At 35.9% G+C, this 21,797-nt stretch overlaps 2 protein-coding genes and 1 non-coding gene across 5 annotated transcripts in view; 2 read left to right on the forward strand and 1 right to left on the reverse strand.

Annotated features, from left to right (window-relative positions):
- CEP290 (centrosomal protein 290) overlaps positions 1-18,819 on the reverse strand; it is an 88,899-nt gene extending 70,080 nt beyond the window's left edge. Inside the window, exons 1-13 of one of the 2 annotated variants that reach the window (XM_033116923.1) lie at positions 18,604-18,819; positions 18,369-18,445; positions 17,954-18,083; positions 17,734-17,811; positions 16,607-16,676; positions 16,266-16,312; positions 13,864-14,007; positions 9,723-9,776; positions 9,093-9,113; positions 8,815-8,967; positions 3,735-3,917; positions 2,957-3,046; positions 55-177 (exon numbers count right to left, since the gene is read on the reverse strand). In XM_033116923.1, coding sequence (XP_032972814.1) covers positions 55-177; positions 2,957-3,046; positions 3,735-3,917; positions 8,815-8,967; positions 9,093-9,113; positions 9,723-9,776; positions 13,864-14,007; positions 16,266-16,312; positions 16,607-16,676; positions 17,734-17,811; positions 17,954-18,055 — 1,065 coding nt within the window. In that variant the 5' untranslated portion in view covers positions 18,056-18,083; positions 18,369-18,445; positions 18,604-18,819. Of the gene's footprint in view, positions 1-54; positions 178-2,956; positions 3,047-3,734; positions 3,918-8,814; positions 8,968-9,092; positions 9,114-9,722; positions 9,777-13,863; positions 14,008-16,265; positions 16,313-16,606; positions 16,677-17,733; positions 17,812-17,953; positions 18,084-18,368 lie in introns of both variants that reach the window. The other variant, XM_033116924.1, reaches the window with a different exon arrangement.
- LOC117029499 (U6atac minor spliceosomal RNA) lies at positions 592-717 on the forward strand. The gene has a single exon (XR_004424238.1). It is a non-coding gene; the product is annotated as a U6atac minor spliceosomal RNA (small nuclear RNA).
- A 235-nt stretch (positions 18,820-19,054) lies between the features above and the next one.
- TMTC3 (transmembrane O-mannosyltransferase targeting cadherins 3) overlaps positions 19,055-21,797 on the forward strand; it is a 49,031-nt gene continuing 46,288 nt past the window's right edge. Inside the window, exon 1 of one of the 2 annotated variants that reach the window (XM_033117871.1) lies at positions 19,055-19,218. The gene's annotated coding sequence lies outside the window, so the exon portion shown is untranslated. Of the gene's footprint in view, positions 19,224-21,797 lie in introns of both variants that reach the window. The other variant, XM_033117872.1, reaches the window with a different exon arrangement.

Below are 21,797 nucleotides of genomic sequence, written 5' to 3' on the forward strand. Positions count from 1 at the left end.
TCATTGCCAACTGTAATAAACTGGCTGATAAAATGAATTTTGAGAAGGTTTTACCTGTTGCAGAGCCATAATATTACTTTTATCAGCATCAAGCTGGGCATTTTTCAGTTTCTCCCTCAGGTTATGTAACATTTGCTGATACTCAATAATTTCATCATCTTTAGAAGACAAAATTAACTAGAAATAAACAAAATGGAATCTGTTACATAAGAAGAAACTGAATAAACCATTCCTCATTTATGATAAATACTCTACTAACATATACCATTAGGGGACTTCAAGAAAATACAGGCAATAAAATTCTTTCAAGTGAGAAAGTATCAGCAACTACTGAAATAATCACTGCTCCTTTCATATGTACAACCTGAAGTTCAAATAAAAGTGATTCAAAAATATACACTGTAATTTTTGCATTTTTAGGAATTCAACTTTTAAACGATCTCAAGCTTTAAAAACCTATTCCTAAAACAAGAAGTTATAAATACCTCCATGCAATTACGAAAAGTTTTGTACAAGTAATCTTTATAAAGAAAACTTTAAGATGCCACCAAGAAGCATAAAATATTTTGACTGAATGAAAGGTATCTTGTAGTGTTGTGTAAAAGGAGAGGTGATAAGCCCTCCCTCTGACAAAGATGGAAGAGGCCCTCGGGCCTGACAAGATGCATATGGTTAAGTCATTGCCACCTATTTCCTGGCATCTAACTATCGTTTTTTTAATATCGGACTGCATATTTGAAAACAGCTAGGAGAGATCTTGAAAGTTCTCATCACAAGAAAAAAAACTGTAACTATGTATAGTGACGGATGTTAACTGAACTTATTGTGGTGATGATCACTTTGCTATGTATACAAATATCAAATCATTACATGGTATACCTGAAACTAATATAATGTTGTGTCAATTATACCTCAATTTTAAAACAAAAAAGGAAAAAGGAAAGGTATCTTGTGTTCTTCGCTAGTAAGACTGAATATTAACGTCAATCAATAAATTAATTTATAAATTTAATGCATATTCAGTAACAAATATTTTAAGAACTATTTCTATAATTTGTATTAAAAGCACATTTATAAGGAAGAGCCTAAAAATAGAAAAATGAGAAGAGCTTTCGCAAAGGTGAACATAACAATAATTAAAACAAGTGTACACGGTTAGACAATAGATTAATCAATATAAAAGATCAATCTTTTCCTAATTTGAAACTTAATTCGAATTATTTTATGGGTCTGGATGGTGTTAAGAAACTTCAAAAGATTTTATTACATATATCCAGTAGTGCAAGCCACTACATTAGGCACATGTAATATAGTAAGGCATAGTTCAATGTTTGTCCTAAAATAAATTCTAATTCAACGGGAGTTTTGTATTTAATAAAAATGGAACTGTATTTCTGTAGGAGAATGATAAACTATTGTTTTGGACAACAGAATTGCCTAGTTAGTTCATCCATATCTCACTTTTTATACCAAAATGAATTATATATGCTTCAAAGATCGAAATGTAAAAAATTAAACTAGAAGATACTAGAAGAAAATATGACAAAACAATGTTATATTCAGAATCCTTTCTAATTATGATGCAAAAACCAAAGCCATAAAAATATAATAAATTTAACTACACAATATATACATAAAAAAATACTTCATAGCAAAAAATACCATTAAGCACACAAGTGACAAACTAGAAGAATATACCTACATTATATATCACAATTATACTTGTAGCAATTTATTCTACATATATACATTTTCAAAATAACAAACATGCAAAGATATTCATTAAAACACTGTTTCCAACAGCAAAATTGGAAATCTCCTACATGTCACACAAAAGGGAATCAATTAAATACCGTACCTACAAAGAAAAATGATGCAGCCACTAAAAAGAACAATACAATACAATATGCACTGATATAAAATAATGCTTTTAAAAAAGGTATTAAGTAAAAACAAAGTGCAGAAGAATGCATATGCTACCATCTCTCTCTCCAAAATGAAATATGGTAAAACAAATTTTTTTCCCCAAGGTTTGGTAAACTAGGGCCTGCAGGTCAAATATGACCTGCTACCTATTTTTTAAAAGATTTATTGGAAAAGAACTATGCTTTTTCATTTATGTATTATCTATGCTGTAATAGCAGAAGTGAGTACTTATACTAGAGACCAGAGGGTCTAAAATATTTACTCCCTGGCCTTTTACAGACAGTTTACTGACCTCTAGTTGACTCTATAAGCCTCATTTTCAGACTTACTGCTTTTATTTCAAATATAGATTATCTGACTTCCCCAGATAACCAATTCCAACAGTCAATAAGTTTTATGTGGACTGCTGGAAACATAAACTATAGAGGTGATAGCTTTCATAATTACAATTATTTATACTGAATCATTTCAGACTTTTATCAAAATATATATTCTTACAATCCTAGCTTCTGATATGATAGGCTGGGGGAACTGGCTGGGGTTGGAGAGTGGTGAGGAAAAAGGGTCCTTTGAAAAGACAGGTTAGGTAATTCTGAAAGATCCCTTTCCTTACTCTCATTCCCACTGATGCCAATAGCTTGATTAATCTGACACAGAGGGTGAGGCAGAAAAGCTGACTCTAAACTAAAATTTAACCTGAAACTAATGTATACAAGGTAACTATGACTTATGTAAAAAAAATTCTATTTAGAAATATCTATTTTAGATGATAAATATATTATATTTTAGACTTAGATTTCTATCAAAAAGTTTAGTTTCAAGTTTAACTCATTGATGTGGAGGAGCTCATTCAATAACAAATAAGCTAGACCACTATGCAGAACAGTTCTTAGAGTTATTTAATACACTTCTTTAAATGCCTAATAAAAATGTCATTAACTATTATAAGGCCTTTAAAGGAAACTAAGGACTGAGAAATTGAAACTTAAACTACAAATGAAAATGACACTATATCAATTGAAAAAAGCACCTTCCATTCTTCTACTTTTGCATTGACAGCTACCATGACTGGATCATCTTCTTCATTTTTTGCTTTCAAAATATCTGTAAGCTCCTGAACCTAAAAGGCAACAATTATTTCAAGAAATGTTGAAAATCAGTGCAATATATATATATATACACATTTATTATTTATGAATATTTACACATACATTACACATACACAACCTGCACGTGCATACACATATATACATATATACTACAAATGCATATTCATTATTGGAGCAGTACTGTAGTAAGAGCTGACATTTAATGGTTTCTGCATCTTTACAGTTGTATACTTATTTTTCATTACTAGAGAATTATATTTGTAAGCATTACTGTATTTCCTTAAATAAGTTTAGCCCCATGTAAGTAGTTAACAACGTATTGGTTTCTTTGATATGCGTAGTATGTTTATTTTATAGTGTAAAATTAAACTGTATGGTCCATATGACTTCTAAGAGTCTTTAGTAGAAAAATTCCCATAATTACTACCTTTGCAGGACTGTTATCTACACATTCATTCAGGTATGTGTAGAATTCTTGCCAATTCTACATGGCAAGAATTATGAGGTATGTGTAAAGGAATTAGAGAAACACATATGAACAAATGTATCAACCCAGCAACATACTACGGTATAAAATGACATATAGCATAAGACAAAAATTCATGTCCTAGAAAGTTAAAATACCATCTAGTTTCAAATAAAGAGTAATGAGGCAATATGAAGTCTGCACAAATAAGTTAGTGCAACAGGAATACTTACTTGAAGTCGATAATGATCATTTTCTTTCTTTAATTGGTCCATTATATTATCTGTCTGATGCACAATAGCTTTCATTCTACTATATTCATCAGTCATCTTCTCCATTTCCTGTACGGACTCTTCTAGATTTTTTCTCATTTCTTGATTCTGAATTTCAATTTTCTCATTAGCTTCTGTTAAAGTCTAAGAAAGTTAAAGACACTATGGTTAAAAACTATTTAAGAAACTGAAATTTAAACTAAATTAAGTTAAATGGAGAGAGGCTTCAGGTCAAGATGGCAGAGTAGGTAAATGCTATGCTCGCCTCCTCCCATGACCTCATCAAACTTACAACTAAACTACAGAACCACCATCATTGAGAAGTATCTGAAGTCCTATAAAGAAGGATATAGGGAAGCTGGTAGAAGGGGTGGAGATGAAGAAATGGCTGGTCCTACGCCCACCTGTGGTGGTTAAAACATGCTAAGGACATCTTGGCTGCAGAGGTTCCCCCTGAGGAGTGAGGGGCCACCGCCCCACACCCCCAGGGTTTCAGTGCCAGGAAGAGATGTCCCCATAATTTCTGGCTGTGAAAACCAGCACAGATGGTGGCTGAGTGAGGTGGATAGCTGCTGTAGTCCCAGGTGTTACTCTTAAAAGGCCCACACCTGGACTTACTTGCTGTTGGACTGTCACTCTGAACTCCAGCACTGGGGCAGTACCTCAAAAGGCACCAGGGACATATGGGGAGGAACTGGCTTCAGAGTGAGGGCTGGAGGGCCAGCTTTCTCACAGACCGAAGTGCTGGCAGAAGCCACTGTTCCTCTGTTGAGCCCTCCCACCACCCAGCCTGTATGCACAGGTGAAGATGGGCACCATATCTCAGTCTCCATTACCCTAGCTAATACCATTCATCCTACCCTGGTGATTCCCTGAGACCTGGCCCTACCCAACATGTGGGCCTACCCAAGCCACTTCCAGTGGCTTTTCCAAACAAACGGTATATTGTATGGAACATGGCTCATGCTGCAGACTTTCCTAAAATCTCTCCAAGGTTCACAAATCCCAAACAAGCCAACATTTAGCCTCATACCTCTTGCTAAGCAACCCCAAGTCCGGGAATAGCATCAGCCAGCCTCAGTTAGCAGCTTAGATTCTCCTAGGCACCTCCAAGCCTAGCACAAGTGGCACCCATCTGCAGATCACTTTGTAGTTCATGCCAAATGAACCTGTGCAGGGCACAGGCAGCGGCTGACCTTGGCCTGCATGAGTCCCTTCCAAGAGACTCTAGAACCAACACACCAGGTGGCCAGAGTCAGATCAAACTAGAGCACTACCCAATCACCTTCACAAATGATACAACCAAAGGGCAGGCTAGGCAGGCACCAGAACCCCACGAAAGCTAATCCTGCTCCATAGGATCAACCCCTGTGCAACAGTTCCTCCACTGTAGTCACAACCAGACTTCATAACCGATCAGCCTAAGGGTCAATCCCTCCCATTGACATGCCAACAGCAATCAAGGTTCAACTACAACAGGAGGGCACACACAACACACACAAAGGACACCCCTGGAGCATCCGGCTCTGGTGACCAGGGAGACTGCAACCCTGGGCCACACAGGACACCTACTACATAAGGCCACTCTACTAAGACCAGGAGACGAGCTCTACCTAATTCATAGAGACAAACACTGGAAGGCAGCCAAAGTGAGGAGACAAAGAATCATATTTAAATGAAAGAACAAAACAAAGTTCCAGAGAAAAGAACTAAACAAAAAGGAGACAAGGAATCTATCAGATGCAGAATCCAAAAAAACTGGTTATAAGGATGCTCAATGATCTCAAGGAAAACTTCAACAAAGAGATAGAAAACATAAAAAGGGAGATAGAAAACATAAAAAAAGAACCAGTCAGAAATAAAGAATACAATAAGTGAAACAAAGAATACATTAGAGGGAATCCACAGTAGATTAAATGAAGCAGAGGATATAATCAGCAATTTGGAAGATAAGGTAGCAGAAAACACCCAATCAGAACAGAAAAAAGAAAAAAAGAATCCAAAAAATGAGGATAGTTTAAGGGGCCTATGGGACAATATGAAATGTACCAACGTTTGCATCATAGGGGTACCAGAAGGAGGAGAGAGCAAGGAATTGAAAATCTATTTGAAGAAATAATGATGAAAAACTCTTCTAACCTGGCAAAGAAAATAGACATACAAGCTCAGGAAATGCAGAGATTCCCAAACAAGATGAATCCAAAGAGGCCCACGTTAAGACATGCTGATGTCATAGACAAAATGCCAAAGGTTAAACACAAAGAAAGAAACTTAAAAGCAGTAAAAGAAAAGTAGTTTGTTACCCACAAGAGAACTCCCATAAGGTTGTCAGCTGGTATCTCAACAGAAACTTTGCAGGCCAAAAGGGGTTGGCATGAAATATTCAAAGCGATGAAAAAGCAAGGACCTACAACCAAGATTAAACTACCTAGCAAGGCTATCATTTAGAATCGAAGGACAGACAAAAAGCTTCCCAGACAAAAAAAAGCTAAAGGAATTCATCACCACCAAACCAGTATTAGAAGAAATGTTAAAGGGACTTCTTTAAGAAGAAGAAGAAAAAAGAAAAAATATGAATAATAAAATGGCAACAACTACACATGTATGAACAATTACTTTCAATGTAAATGGATTAAATGCTCCAATCAAAAGATAGGGTGGTTGAATGGATTATGATACAAGACCCTTGCATATGTTGCCTACAAAAGAACCCACTTCAGATCAAAGGACACACACAGACTGAAAGTAAAGGGAAGACAAAAGATATTTCATGAAAAAGGAAATGAAAACAAAAAAAGCTGGGGTAGCAAAACTCATATTAGACAAAATAGACTTTAAAACAAAGGATATAACAAGAGACAAAGAAGGACCCAGTAATCCTACTTTTGGGTATTTATCTGAAGAAACCCAAAACACTAATTCAAAAAGACATATGCATCCATATGTTCATTACAGCATTATTTACAATAGCCAAGATATGGAAGCAATCTAAGTGTTCATCAATAGATGAATGGATATACATATATATATAAAGGTGCATATATACAATAGAATATTACTCAGCCATTAAAAAAGAATGAAATCTTGCCATCTGCAACAGGGATGGGCTTAGAGGGTGTTACGCTAAATGACCTAAGTCAGACAGAGAAAGACAAATACCATATGATTTAACTTATATGTGGAATCTAAAAAAAAATAAAATAAATGAACAAACAAAACAGAAACAAACTCATAGATACAGAGAACATTTTTATGGTTGCCAGATGGGAGGGGTTATAGGGAGTTGGGTCAAAAACGGGAAGGGGTTAAGAAGTACAAACTGATAGTTACAAAACAGTCACGAGGATGTAAAGCATAGCACAGGGAATATAGTCAATATTAATAACTATGTATGGTGTCAGATCGGTACCAGATTTATCGTGGTTATTACCTCATAAATTATATAAAGGTATAATCACTATATTATTCACCTAAAACTAATATAATATTCTGTGTCAACTGTAATTTAAAACTAAAAAAAAGTTATTAAAAAAAAGAATAGAATTGGGTATTAAAAAAGGGAAAATATGGATTGAATCAGATCAGAAGCTATCCTTATTACCAGCCTTTCTGAACTGGGGTTTCGTAAGAGATTTAATTTCTAATGTTCTATGCATCTACAGTAGTACTAGCTATGTGTCCTTGGGAGAATTGAAAAAACAGTCTCTCAGATAATTTTCTATAGACCTTAATTTTGTCGTGGAACCCAGGTGGGGCAAAACTGTTTGTCATACCTATATAAGTGTTTTCACCAATCTTTAAGCAGAAGGGTCTGGTAATTAATATTATAATCCCATTGAATATGATTTGAGGTTACTTTTGCATAATGATGCTAACGTTACCTAATGAGAACTATACCTAATTTTCTACCCATTGTCTGGATTCAGTTATTCTTTCATTATAGCCAGTTTCTCATACGCTATGTATTGCTATAACCTTTTACTTTCTAAATTTCAGTCAAATGTATCAAATCCTCTCTTTGTACTGATCTATCTTAGCTACCTCTAAATCTCATCTCAGTTAAAACAACCTCTATCTAACTGGTTTCTCCTCATACACTCTTACATCCTTCTGAGCCAGTTCATACTTGGCAGCAATCAGTATGATTTTCAAAATTATTTCATGACACACACACAACCCAAAAAAAGCCTTCAGTGACTTTCCATAGATAATCAAGATCCTTAACCCGGTCTATAAGATCCCTGGTTGTCTGGTTCCTAACCAGCCCAGCCTCAACTTGCACCATTCGTCCCTCATTCTCTGTGCTTTGGGAATAATGCCACTGCCTCTTCCCCACTTTAGATCAGAATAACAATGGACACGGTTAAAAAAAAAAAAAGTCAAACAATTAAAGCTTATAAATGTAAAAACAACATTCTTCCCCACCCAAAAAGTAGTTTATTTGAACTTAACTACTTTCTATGGTATGAATGGTCATATTTATAAATAATAAGGTCATATGGCTATTTTTTAATTTATTCATTTTAAACAGTATTTATTTCCTTTTATGGTAAATGAGTATTTGACTATTCCCCTACTACTCCCTCATCTGCTCCTATACTTCAAATACTGTTAATTGCCATTTTTTGTTAAACTATCAAACGAGGTTTATTATATTATGATTATGTAAATGAATCCACTGCAGAACTATAATTAATTAATTAAATGCAATCATAAGCATCTGATGAAGAAAAGATAATTTTTTATAGCTCTTTAGTATCAACAGTTGTTGAGGAATTAAATCAAATTAAATATCAAGAAAACCGTACCTACGAATCTTAGTTCTTGTTAAACAACTCCCAAGATATGCATATAAAAATAATGAATTTGAAAGATTTGTAACTTCAAAGATGCAATTATTTCATGTTTTACAAGCACATAACTGCAGAATGGAATACTAAGGAATTTAAAGGTAGGGCTAAAGACTACCTTATACTACTGTTATAACGAAATTAAAGTTTTATAAGAATCATTGCTTTGAATTGACTTCTATCCATTTTACCTGAATTTCATCCAGATATTGAACAAGTTCATAGTTTTTTTTAGATAATTGTGATCGGTAGTCACTGTCTTCTCCTCTTCTTGATAAAAGTGTTTCTTTTTGTGAATCTATTTGTTTCTGATAGTCAATAATATCTTGACGAAGTTGTTCATTCTGAAGGTAGATCAACACAATATTTTATTAAGAAACTATCCAGAAAAACAAAATTTCATCTTCTAAATAGTGATTTCAAAACATATCTTTATAATCCTAAGGTTTCACCATCCTTAAAGCCTCACCTTTTTCTTTAGACGTTTGTTCTCCACAAAAGGACAGGAAAAAAGTCATTAGAAATGAGAAAGGCAATATAAAATTAAAAAATAATTTGAAATTAAAGAAAACAAAAAAGAGAAATTCTAAGAGAATGAGATATTATTCTAGATAACCAAAGAAAACAAGAATATTAATCATCGACAAAAAAAAAAAAAGAACATCTTGATTATGTTAAAAAGATAAGAATTCCTATCAGGATAAACAATGTATAAACATTATTTGGCTCAGAAGAACCAAATAATAATGAGAACTGACAAGACTTCAGGAGAAACAAAAATTTTAAAAGAAAGCTGGATAAAAGTAAGGGAAATAAGACAGAAAAACAGTTATATATTCAATTAGCAAACTAGTAAAGAATAGCTTATAAGACAGAAAGCAAGATTTATACACACAGACTTAAGAGATGACTATAGTACCTAACGGCCTCAATTCTCGATTTATTTTCTATTTTCCTGAGACAAAGTCATACAATAAAATCAGCTAGTTTGAAAACACCACTTAGACGATTCCAGTTCTGGTTACAGTATAAATTTATGAAAACTTTTTTTATAAGTATCTTTGTTGAACCACCACAACTACTAAAATTTTTTACCAACCTCTCTTCTTAATTTGCTGTTTTCATTTTCTGCTTCCTCATTTCGAAGAGCCAACTAAAATAGCAAAAAAATAAGATAAAATTCAGCAGTAATTCAATATCATGTCAGGTTTTCAGCTTATCAATTTAAGCTTTAAATCCTCTCCAATAATGTTTAATTACTAAGGACTACATGTCAACCCAAGACATAAATAAGACAAATTTTTTGAAAACGAAAAATTAGGAAGGATAAAACCGGTTAGGTTTAGAAGATTATAAAAACAAAAACTCTAACCAAAGGATACAAAAAATAAAAAACATCTCCTTCCCCTGCCCAAATCTTAATAATGAGTAGTTTTCTGCCTGAGATCTATCATTTTGCAGTTGTTCTATGTCAGGACTAGAATATTCTTTGTTCTCAGTGAACATTAAATTACTTAGAAATATAAGGCAGTACAACATAACAGTTAAAAAGAAGCAATCTGAAATCAGACTGTCCTAGGTTTATATCCCTTGTCCACCAATTTCTAGCAAAGTGTGAACAAGTCATGTAATATCTCTTAAACTCAGTTATCTCATATGTTGACATAAAAATTAAGTGTGATGTATATAAAGTCCTTAGCACAATGTTCAGTGCATGGAATAGCAAAAATATTTGAAGTGTTCTCTTCACATATAAATGCTTTCATTTGTGACTCTTTAGTTTCCCGAAACAGGCAAATATTATAACCATTATCATAGATTTTTTTTCACCTATTGTCCAAACCTCAATCCTTTTATGACCTTTCACTTTTCTGCTTTCCTTCCTATTTCAAGAAGACAGAATCCCAAAGATGTGCAACTGTAATATACTTAAAAGTCTATAATAAACAGCTAAATGCACTATGTGATCCTTGATGGAAACTTGGACATTGGGTGGAGAGACATTACTGAGGACATTACTGAGCCAATAGAGAAAATATGATTATGCACTAGATATTAGATAACACTATCGAATTAATATTATATTTCCTGAGAGAGAAAGAGAGATCTGTGTGTGCAAAGACACTGACAGAATGATAAAGCAAATATGGCACAATGTTAACAACTGGTGAACCTATATGAACGGTATATACATGTTGTTTTTCTTAAGATCTTTACGAAGATGTGAAAGTTTTCAAAATTAAAGTGTAAGGAAAGTTCATAATAAAATGCAATGTGCTATACAAATCTTAAAAGCTTACATGTTGTTATTTATTATTATTATTGTTATTATTATATGGCAGTGAAACAGTTGTTTTGAATTGAAAATTTTTAACAAGAGATGTCAAGAACTTAACACTAACGCATTTAACACTACTGATGCTCTTTTTTCCCTTGGTATTTGAAACATCACACTCTTGATATTTGTCCTTTCTTTAGCTGTTCCTTGAAGCACATCTTCCTATTTCATTAGACATTTCTATATCTCAGTGATCTGCAATTTCTATGGCTTCAATATCTAGGCTGATAATCCTCAAATCCTTATCATCTACCCAGTGTCTCTGTTGAATTCCATATCCACAGATACACAAAGACCTCAAACTCAACATGTACAAAATAACAATTGCAAGCCTTAGAAATTCCTCGTGTGTCCCTTTTAAATGAATGACAGTCTCCACCTATCCGGTGGCCCAACACAGAAAATTAGGTGGACTCCTCATCCATCCTTCTTCACCGAATTGGTCATCATGTCCACGTATGTCTACATCTCTCAAATGTGTCTGTGTTCCTAATCCCCCTCAGTCATTACTTAAATCAGTCCATCATCACACTTGCCTGAAATGTCTCCTTATTCATCTTAGTCCCCCCTACAATCAACTCTCTACAAACAGAGTAAACTTTAAAAGTATAGAACTAATCATAATATCTCTGTGTTCAAAATTCTTCTTTTAGAAAAAGGACCAAATTCCTCAGGGACTGGCTTTTGCTACTCTCTCCAGAGGATCACAGAGTTAAAAATGGAAGGCAGGACAGCACAGGGTTAAGAGCACAGACTCTTGAGTAAGTTTGAATTCAAATCATGGCTATACCACTTACTAGTTGTGTAACCGTGAGCCATTATCCTTATCCTTTCTGTGTCTCAGTTTCTTTACTTGTAACATGGGGAAAATGTCACCTATCTTATATAATAAATATCAAAGGAGGAATAATGAATTAATGCATGTAAAATATCTGGCACATAGTAAGGACTCTACGCTAGCTATTTTTATCAACGTTCTAGCCAAAATGAGTAACTGTAGTTCCCTGAATACACCATACTATCTCTTACTTCTAATTAGCAAATGCTGTGTCTTCTTCTCAGAACGTCCTTTCCTTAACCATGTCATCCCATTCTTTCTGGCAGGCTAAGACCTACTTCAGGTCTCAGTTTACAGATCACTTCCTGAACCTCATGACTGATTTAAGTATTCCTCCCCAGAGTAGCCCAGAATATTCATATATACTTATATATGCCCCGAATATTGTATTATTCCTATGTATTATGTATTATTTTGTATTATTCCTATATATTCCTATGTGTTATTCCTATATATTTATTACTGACAGTGAATATCACTGAGAAGCAGAATATAGTTGCCCACTATTCTCCTTAACATCTACCCCATTCTCTGGCATGCTGTAAACACTCAGTAAAAGTGAATGACTCGTTAAGGGTAAAAGAGAAATTGCCAAAGCAACTCCTACCCACATTCTATCTCAAGGAACCTAGCAACTATAAAGGTACATACGCCGTACATTCAGATTTTCTGTGCTTGTGCCTATGAATAAAGATAATACCTAGCCTAAGATATTAATGAACAGGTAGTTCTGATTAGCTAAGGTGTGTGGTACGAATGATAAGAAGTTGACTAACATATGGGCTAGACAGAAGAAAAATAGCACAGAAAACCACACAGATATCCCCCTAAGCAATTATTTTCCTGCATATCATAGGTTGGATCCTATATGATTATTAAGAAATCCATAGATTTGTTATGTTCTACAGAGTCTTATGCTCTAAGACCTTAATCCTAACTTTTAGGTGGCATCAATTCCATACTTTTCCACTGCAAAAACTGTAGAGATAGCATAACTATTACAACTCTTCCAAATTATACAGTAAAATAGACATATTAAAATGGGGATGCTTTTCCTTACAAATCAATTTATCACGGATTCTCTTTAAATAGCAACGCACCTAATAATCACTGTTGTTTACTTAAAATTTATAACCATCTATTTCCAAGAGAACAATGGATGAAATAAGATTATCAGGATATACTACAACATTGATCTTCTACAGCACACAAAGGTAGGACAATCCTCTGGGCATGTGGGATGGGACAGTTACGGGCACTAGGGATGGGACAGTTATGGGCATTAGGGATGAGACAGTTACCACAATTAGGCAGCAAATTCTGTACTAAGTTTACTGACAGCTGAGGCAAAATAAAAAGATGTTATTTTCTGATAGGAAGTACAAATTTATTTACAGGAAACAATTTTTTTCTCAAACAAAATTTAAGTGAACATTGCACGAATTATTTTATAAATAACAAGGAATAATATAAGAGGTAATATCAAACTATGTTTGTATAAAAAGATAACATGTCGTGATTTAAAATATGCATTGATTTATAAAATGCTGGCATCACACAACTTTTGAAGAACCTGTATGTTACATAAGGTGAGGTATACCTGAAAACAAATCTGATTGATCATTATTGAATACATCATTAAAAGATTAATTTCTAAGTCTGATACTAACATATTAATAAATACCCCCCAAAAAATCTTTTCACCCAAAATAAACTATGGCAAATAAGAAAATCCATTTTTTTGAATCCCTATTAGTTTCTTCATACTAATTTTCCAGACCAAATCATCAACTTTATGTAAACAATTCTAATGTCTTGAGAAAAATGTACCTCCAAATATAGAGAATTGATCTCCAAGTCATAGTCACTAGAAGTACCTGATCCAATATACTTTCAAGATGTGATGACAACACGAACTATGATATAAAACCTTAGAGATAAGAATACATCAATTTTCACATGAGTCATAAAAATTGATATTGCTACCAATAATTATAAAAAGCATAACCAGGAATTTTTTAAGTAAATTGAACAATTAAGAGTCATCAAAAAAATGTGCCTTACTTGTTCATTAACTTTCTTCTCCTTCTCCAACTCCTTTTCCATGTCCTCCAATTCTCTATCTTTTTGTTCCAATTGCTTTTCAAGTTGGCAAATTTCATCACGTAAAAACCTAGTGTCACGTCCACCTGCAGACTGCTGTGCCATCTTAAAGTAATAAAACAAAAGTATAAATTAATTCCATTACATTTGGGATTCAAATGAATCAACAATAAATAATTATCTTCACTTTACATGTGTATTATAATCAGCATCAGGTGTTTAAAATCATGTTAGCTAAAGAAACATTTTTAAAAATTTAGCTTTAGTTTGCAGGCTGACAGCCCTTAAGCTTTTCCTGATCCACCCAGAGCTATGAAGAATTGATTGTCAATCACTCAGGACCTGTTATAGCCTCTGAGCTAAGGTACCAGACTACCCTCCAGTCATAGAACATAGGTGATGAATTATCTAGCTTCTCCCTGAGCATCAGAGCTCTGAAACCAGGCTACAAACCACCAGAGCTTCCATCCCAGTCATTGACCTCTGGTGCTCTTAACTTGCCCTTTCCCTCGTACCACAGACTATTTAGACCAGTGTTATCCAACAGGGCTTTTTAAAATAATGGAAATGTTCTCTGCACACCCAGTACAGTAGCCACCATCTTTATGTGGCTATTGAGCACTTGAAACTATGGCCAGTGCAACTAAAGAACTGAATGTTTAATTTTAATGAATTTCAATGTAAATAGCCACAAGTGGTTAGTGCTATGATACTGGACAGCCCAAACTTAGCTTATCTTGAAAATCCTGAAGCCAACGACATCCATTTTGCTTCATTTCCTGTTATTTTGGGACATGGTCCAAAACATCAAATCTTTTGATCATCTAATCTGTCTCACATTGATCACTTCACTGTACAGTTCTGTTATCCCTCTCAACCAATTTTTTCTCCTTCTTTCCCTCATTCCAAAAGCTTTCCATTGTGCTCTTGAAAATCCTTTCAAGATAAATTAATACTTCACATCTTCAACCTTTTTACTGAATCATCCTTTCCAACTCCCAGCCTTCACTGCAATTGGCTCCGTTAGTATACTAATTCCTTTGGAAGTCCTTCAGTTGGGAGGTGCTCGTTCACATCCCATATACTTCGTGGTCAAGAGTGGGTGTTGATTCCCACTTCCAACTTCCACACTATCACTCCTGTACCATCCTGTAAAAACTGCTGCTTTGAACCTCACATGATATCCAGCTTTCCAGTCTCTACCTACTCATGATAGCAGCCAACTACTAACATACCAGTCACTCACTCACAAAGTTCATTGAGGAATTTTTGGCATATTGCTCACAGTCTTTCATCAAAAGCCCCTCTAAACAATTTCCGTGTGTATACAACTTTCATGCTTGGTCTTACTTTTTTTTTTTACTTGCTTCTTGAATTCAGCAGAGCCTCCTACTCCCAGGCCCCACACCAGGACCTTGTCCAAACAGGAATATCTCCTACATTATTCCCACGATACCTGCCCTTTGACCTTCCAGGACCCTACAATCCCTGGACTCCTCTTCTCCCCAGCTCTCTGGCCAAACAGTAACACACAATGGATCAGACTTCAAACTTCACTTAATAAATATTTATTGGGATGGTTGATATTTCCCTAGACACTAGATATACAGTAGGGAATAAAAACTAAACCACCCAAGTTCACAGAGTTAATACATAGAAGAATCAGGATTTGAACTCAAAATTGTCTGACTACAGATCTAGCAATCTCCAGCTCATTCTTCACTATTATCTCAAGCTTTATCTGACTTCCTGAAAATCTGACCACACATCTCCCACTCTTAAAGTTAGCAGATCACCTTCTCTCCATCTTCTCAACTCCCAGTCACTAAACCCACAAACAACGGCTTCTGTAAATATCCATTCTTCCTCCCTTCCTCTTACAAAGGAAAGAGGTCCTTCTTTCTTTTCAGGCTAACCTATTTGTATCACATTCCTCCCCACATTTTCAGGAATCTCAAAATGTATTTAGTTCCTTAACAATACTTTCATATTTTGGATCCTGGCTTTCTCAAAAGCTACTTCTACTATACCCTCTGTCACTATTCCTCAAATTCCAATGTGCCTTGCTCCACCTCAGTTACTAGTAATCCTTTGTATATCTCTCTAAACTGTAAGCTTCATGAGGTTATTGAATGTTTTTATTTTGTTCACAATTAGATGATCAATTCTTAATAGAATTTAAGGTACATAATAGACATGACAAATATATATTTTACATTTATTACATTACTGAACAAATAATTATGAATACAGTGTCATTCTTGTAATTTTTACAGCCAACAATTATCAAAATTATCAAACTAATAATTCAAAATAATAAAATTAACAACAAATTACACCATAGGGAATATGAAAAGACATACCTCCAGTTCATTTTCCAATTTCATCACTTTAGTTTTTAATTGATTTTCTATTTCAAAAAAAAGAAATGTTTCAATTGGTCAGATTTATATCAAAACAAGCTTTTAAAATTTTTTCAATAAAATTATTTTTAAAGAGTCCATTGTGACTGTAAAAAGGTAATATAAGAGAAAAATAACAAATTTACACCAGACCCGTGAAATAGGAGTTCTAGAAACAGCTTTCAAAATAAATTGAGTATATACATTTTACAGACTTACATCAAAGTTAATTTCTCTATTGCTTAGTGAATAAATGGAATCCACTATCTAATATCATAATAAACTTTTTCCAAGGCATTTACCAAATTTTGCTTGTTCTTCTCCAGCTTTTTCAACTTCTTCCAAAGCTAGCTCTACTTCTTGAGCTTTCATCTAAACAGTAAAAAAAAAAAAAAAGTGACTTCAATATGCCTTTATACTAGAATGCAAGCACTGAAAATAAGGATTTTATTTGCAATCCCAATACTTAGTGTCTCCAATGTCTATCACATGGAGATCTTCGGCAAATATTTGTTAAATGAATACATGATTTTCTTTCTTAAGATTATAATTTCTAGATTCTTAACAGTTTGAAACATCTTTGATTCCTCTTTATCCTCAAGTCTTATATCCAGTATTGCAACTTTTCCCTTTGTTTTCCATTATCTTTTTTTCTATTCTTTTCTACTATACCTTCTTTTTCTATTCTAATTGTCATTATGCTAGTCCATAATTTGAAGTCTAACCTCCTTCATCATGTTATGTCTAAACAGCTTCAATTCCCTTCAATGTGTCCCATTAACATACTTAGTTTAGCCTTCCCAAGGCATATTTTGGTATCTATCATTGTGGCTCAAAAACCTTTAATGGCTGACAGCATAAAATATCACTTCAAGTCCTTGACAAAGCTGTCAAATTATATATACCCAACATTTGTTTCCTCTATGACCAGCTATAAACTTTCTGCACTTGTCTCCTCAATATAAAGAATACACACATTTTCCATTACCAGTTTTTATTTATGGTAACCTCCAGCTCTAGAATCTCCTTAACATTATACCCCTGCCTTCCACTTACCTAAAACTACTCATCACTCTTTGACCTTTATGAGGTCTTCTCACATATAAATCTCTTCCTTTTCTAACAAATCCCTATAGTAGTTATCTGCATTTTTCATTTCTACCTCATCATTGTTAACAAAATTAACACAGGACCTTCCTACGTTATTTTTAAACATACACATTCTGTTTCCCCCACACATTCTTTTAGGAAATTTAGAGCAGAAACTACCAATGTTTTTGCACACTAAAATTATCAATCACATTTGAAGATCTACTTTTTGTGCTGATTTAGACATTACAAAGTACTTTCACAGAGATTAACACTTAAGAACAGATTCTTGAATTTCTCTAATAGTCAAACCTGTTATTAAAATCTACTGCATACAAACCTTCATCAGTGACTGAGTAATTCTGAAAAGGTGTATCACATTTTCTTGACTTTCACTTTTTAGCTCATTTACTTCCACCTAAGTAAACAGAGAAGAAACTATTTTATATTACATAACACTTAAGCAAAATATAAGAATTCTTCCAGTTATACCATCCAGTGATTTCAGGAACAACTTAATCATAGTTGATGTATCTACGTATTATTTATCAATTAAGCACCTTGGATAAAGAAACCAATAAATTATCTGCCAATTCTTCTTGACGAGGCAGGTCATCTGGGTCAACTTTTATTATTTCTTTCCAGTTTATATTAGGTGGCATCTTGAATTCTTTAACAACGCTTTACCTTCTGTAACAAAACAGATGGGTATTAGCATTTTGAAGGGAAACAGCGTTTCTGTTTTTACAGTAATTTAGTGTTTATAGATTACATTATTGTAACCTCGGTGTTAGCAAATAACTATGGCTCCTTAATAGTATAACCGATAAGTGGGCAAAACAGCCTTGATCAAAATATAGCAGTCGGCACAAACCATCAGATATTGCATCGGCTAAATAAAGTATGACAGCTCCCTTGCTAAAACTAATCTAGGTCAGAACTAAGATTCTGAGTCCCCTTCTCCATGATCCTTACCACCAAGGCGCGCGAACACCTAATTGGGCGGAGTGCTTGGAAGGCTGAAATTGACCCTTGATTCGGAAAAGCAGCAACTGTGGGTTTAAAAAAAAGTGCATACATAAACGACTGAAATGAGTGCAGTCGCGCAGGAGAAACCAGGGCTGAAGCGAGACGGCAGATGCATTGCGGACCAAAGACTAAGGGGCGGGGAAGATGGGCTATTTGGTGTGGGCCCTGAGGCTTAAAGAACCTGAGTGGGAAGAGATTCGCTGCTTCGCCTCACCAGGATCCACCCACCAAGCCTGGCAACCAGCGGCGGCTCCTTATTTACCGCATCCACCAGACCTGACCCGGCTGCCACGCCTGACCGCTCCCCAGCGCGGTTCCAACCCCACGCTGGATCCAGCTAACTGATCCCGAGCAGCAAGAGCGGCGGCGGCTGCTAGGCGACACCATTCCCCACCCAGTCAAGGCCAAAACAAGGCCCCGGATGCATGCGGAGCCTACATTTCACGACTATGGGTGATGCTTTACGTTTAGATTCCCCAGAGGAGTTCCGGGACTCTGTATTAAGGAGGAGGAGAAGGGCGTGGGCTTAGGACTCCAAGTCCCAGAGTGCAGTGCTTTTGGAGGCTTGTGCATCCTGGGAATTGAAGTCTCTGAGAAGTGGAGGCGGGCCTTTCCCGGCATGCAAAGCGGGAGGCTGCGACTGTACCGGGCCGCGGGGTAAAGATCGGGAGGCGGGAGGCGCAGTGACTGAGGCGCATCTGCACTGTTGACCATGACTGTGCCTTCGGTGGCGTCGCTCGTTGGCCCGTTTTTTCTGAGGTTTCCCTAAGCCATCCCTCGGTGGAACTGCTCCCAGGTGAAGTCAGAGTGTGGGTCAGCGGCGGGGGAGGTGTTGATGGGAGCGGTCCTGGCTTACAGCAGCTCCGAGCATTGGGGAGGAAGGGCCCTGTCGGAGTCTGAAGAGGTGGGACGACCCCGCCTTCTCCTTAGGCGTTTGCAAGGGACGCCCCGGGTGGTGCCCTCTGTAAGAAGAAGGGCGGGAGGGGGGAAGTTTTAGCCTTTTTTGGTGTCAGAATCTGGCTCTGTATAGTGGAGTGGGGGCCGTGCAATCGAGGTCCTGATTTGGGGGCGAGTGAAGGATTGAGAAGACACGACACCGCATCCTACGACCTCGCCCCCCTTACCTGTAGCACTTTTACCTTCGCGGTTTGAAGGACTTGGAAGGCTGAGGAGTTAGTGTAGATTGAAGGCTCTAGAAAAGAGAGGTTAGAACTTGTCTAGGCCACTGCTAGGGGTGGAGAGAGAAGGAGCCTCGGTACTCAGCATTCCTATTGCTGTCACTTACTTGGTTCCCGAGGCTCCCCTTCTAGGAAGGTGCCTTCTCAGGTGTGTACAACTCGTATTTGTGCAAGTTTTGCTCATCCGGCTGCTCTCAGCCATTCTGGAGTATAATACACCACTAGGTAATTTTGTTAAGGAGCCATAGATTTGAAATCTAAATGGCATTTTTCAACTGTTTGGACCAGCGCCTCATCTTTTTTTTTTTTTTTTTTTAAGCACTTTGGTTTTTCTTACTATAGTTGATACTAAAATTTCCTTTTGAAAATAAATAATAGATTTCTTTCCAAACCATGGGTGGTTCATAGCTTAGTAGAAAATAAAAACAAATACGGATTTTTGAGGTACATTTAAAGACAGTCATCAGATTTCTGAGAATGATCATTTCTGTCTAATCGTTTACTGTAAGATAGTATGTCACATACTATTCATTATCTTTTTTAAAAAAACCATGTTCTACATTACATCTTGCAGAACTTATTTATAACTGGAAATTTGTAACTTTTGACCAGTCTGCTTTTTGTTTCTGTGAATCCTGTTTTTTTGGGTTCCTCATCTAAGTGAGATAGTTAATATTTTTCTTTGTCTAACTTACTTCACTTAGCATAATACTCCTGAGGCCCATTCATGCAAATGGCAAGATTTCCTTCTTTTTATAGATGATTAATATGCCGTTGTGTTCATATGCCACGTTTTGTTGATCCATTCAGCCCTCGGTGGACACTTAGGTTCTTACCATGGGTTGGCTGTTGTAAATAATCTGTAGTGAATATGGGGGTGCAGGTATCTCTTTGAGATAGTGATTTCATTTCCTTCAGACACATACCCAAAAGTAGAATTGCAGGATAATATGGCACTTCATACATTTTCAGGGCACTTCCATACTAGTTTCCATAGTGGCTGCACCGATTTACATTCCCACCAACAGTAAACAGGGTTTTCTTTTCTCTACATGCTTGCCAACACTCGTCTCTTGTGTTTTTGATAGCAACCGTTCTAACTGGAGTGAGGTGATATTTCATTGTGGTTTTGATTTGCATTTCCCTGGTGACTAGTGGTGAGCCCCTTTTCATTAACCTTTTCATTAAGACAGTTTGCGTCTTCTTTGAAAGATATTCCTCTGCCTATTTCTTAATTGGATTATTTGGGGTTTTTTCCTTTTCTGTTGAGTTGTATGAGTCTTTTACATAGTTTGTTTATTAGCCCCTTATCAGATACATATTTGTAAATATTTTCTACTATTCGATAGGTTGGTTGTTTTTGTTTTTTTCATTTTGTTTATGGTTCCCATTGCTGTGCAGAAGCTTTTTAGTTTAACGTAGTCCAACTTGTTTATTCTTGCTTTTGGTGCCTTTGCTTTTGGGGTCCAATCCAAAAAACCATTGCCCAAACCAGTCTTAAATAGCTTATCCCCTGTTTTATTACAGGAGTTTTATGATCTCAGGACTTATGTTCAAGTCTTTCGTTCATTTTGAGTTGATTTTTGTGAGTGGGGTAAGATAGCAGTCTAGTTTCATTCTGCATGTGGCTGTCCAGTTTTCCCGACATCATTTGTTAAAGAGACTCTCCTTTCCCCATTGTATATTCTTGGTCCCTCTGTTTATTTCTGAGCTCTCTATTCCGTTTCATTGGTCTATGTGTGTGTTTTTTATACCAGTACTGTTACTGGGAGTGACGTTTTTCCTCGGTTCTTGTCTTAAAGGAAAGAATTCAGTCAAGAGGCCGAATTGGTGCAGCGTAGGACAGCAAGCAGTTTATTAGTAAAAGCAAGTACACTCCCAGACATGGAGCCCGCTGACCCAAGAGAAGGAAGCAGCCTCCTTACATTGTGTGAGGGTTTTTCTTTCTATAGGTAGAATTGTCTCCTCCTCCCCTTGTCCAGTGTCTTTCTCTCTTTCTGCGGGTGTGTCCATCCTCTCTTCCTGTTGTTTCCTGGGGCGCAAGTGTGAACCCATTAATTTCCCATGATGTATTTGAGAAGCTCGTTAAAAAGGGGCAAACTATAATTGTATGGTCCAAAGAAGCAGGATGTACATTCTGATAACCGGGTTGTTTTCCCTCCTTCTCCAGCATTTCTTTTTGCTTCTAAGGACATAT

The sequence above is a fragment of the Rhinolophus ferrumequinum genome, chromosome 10 (genome assembly GCF_004115265.2).
Source record: "Rhinolophus ferrumequinum isolate MPI-CBG mRhiFer1 chromosome 10, mRhiFer1_v1.p, whole genome shotgun sequence".
Classification (NCBI taxonomy): Eukaryota; Metazoa; Chordata; class Mammalia; order Chiroptera; family Rhinolophidae; genus Rhinolophus; species Rhinolophus ferrumequinum.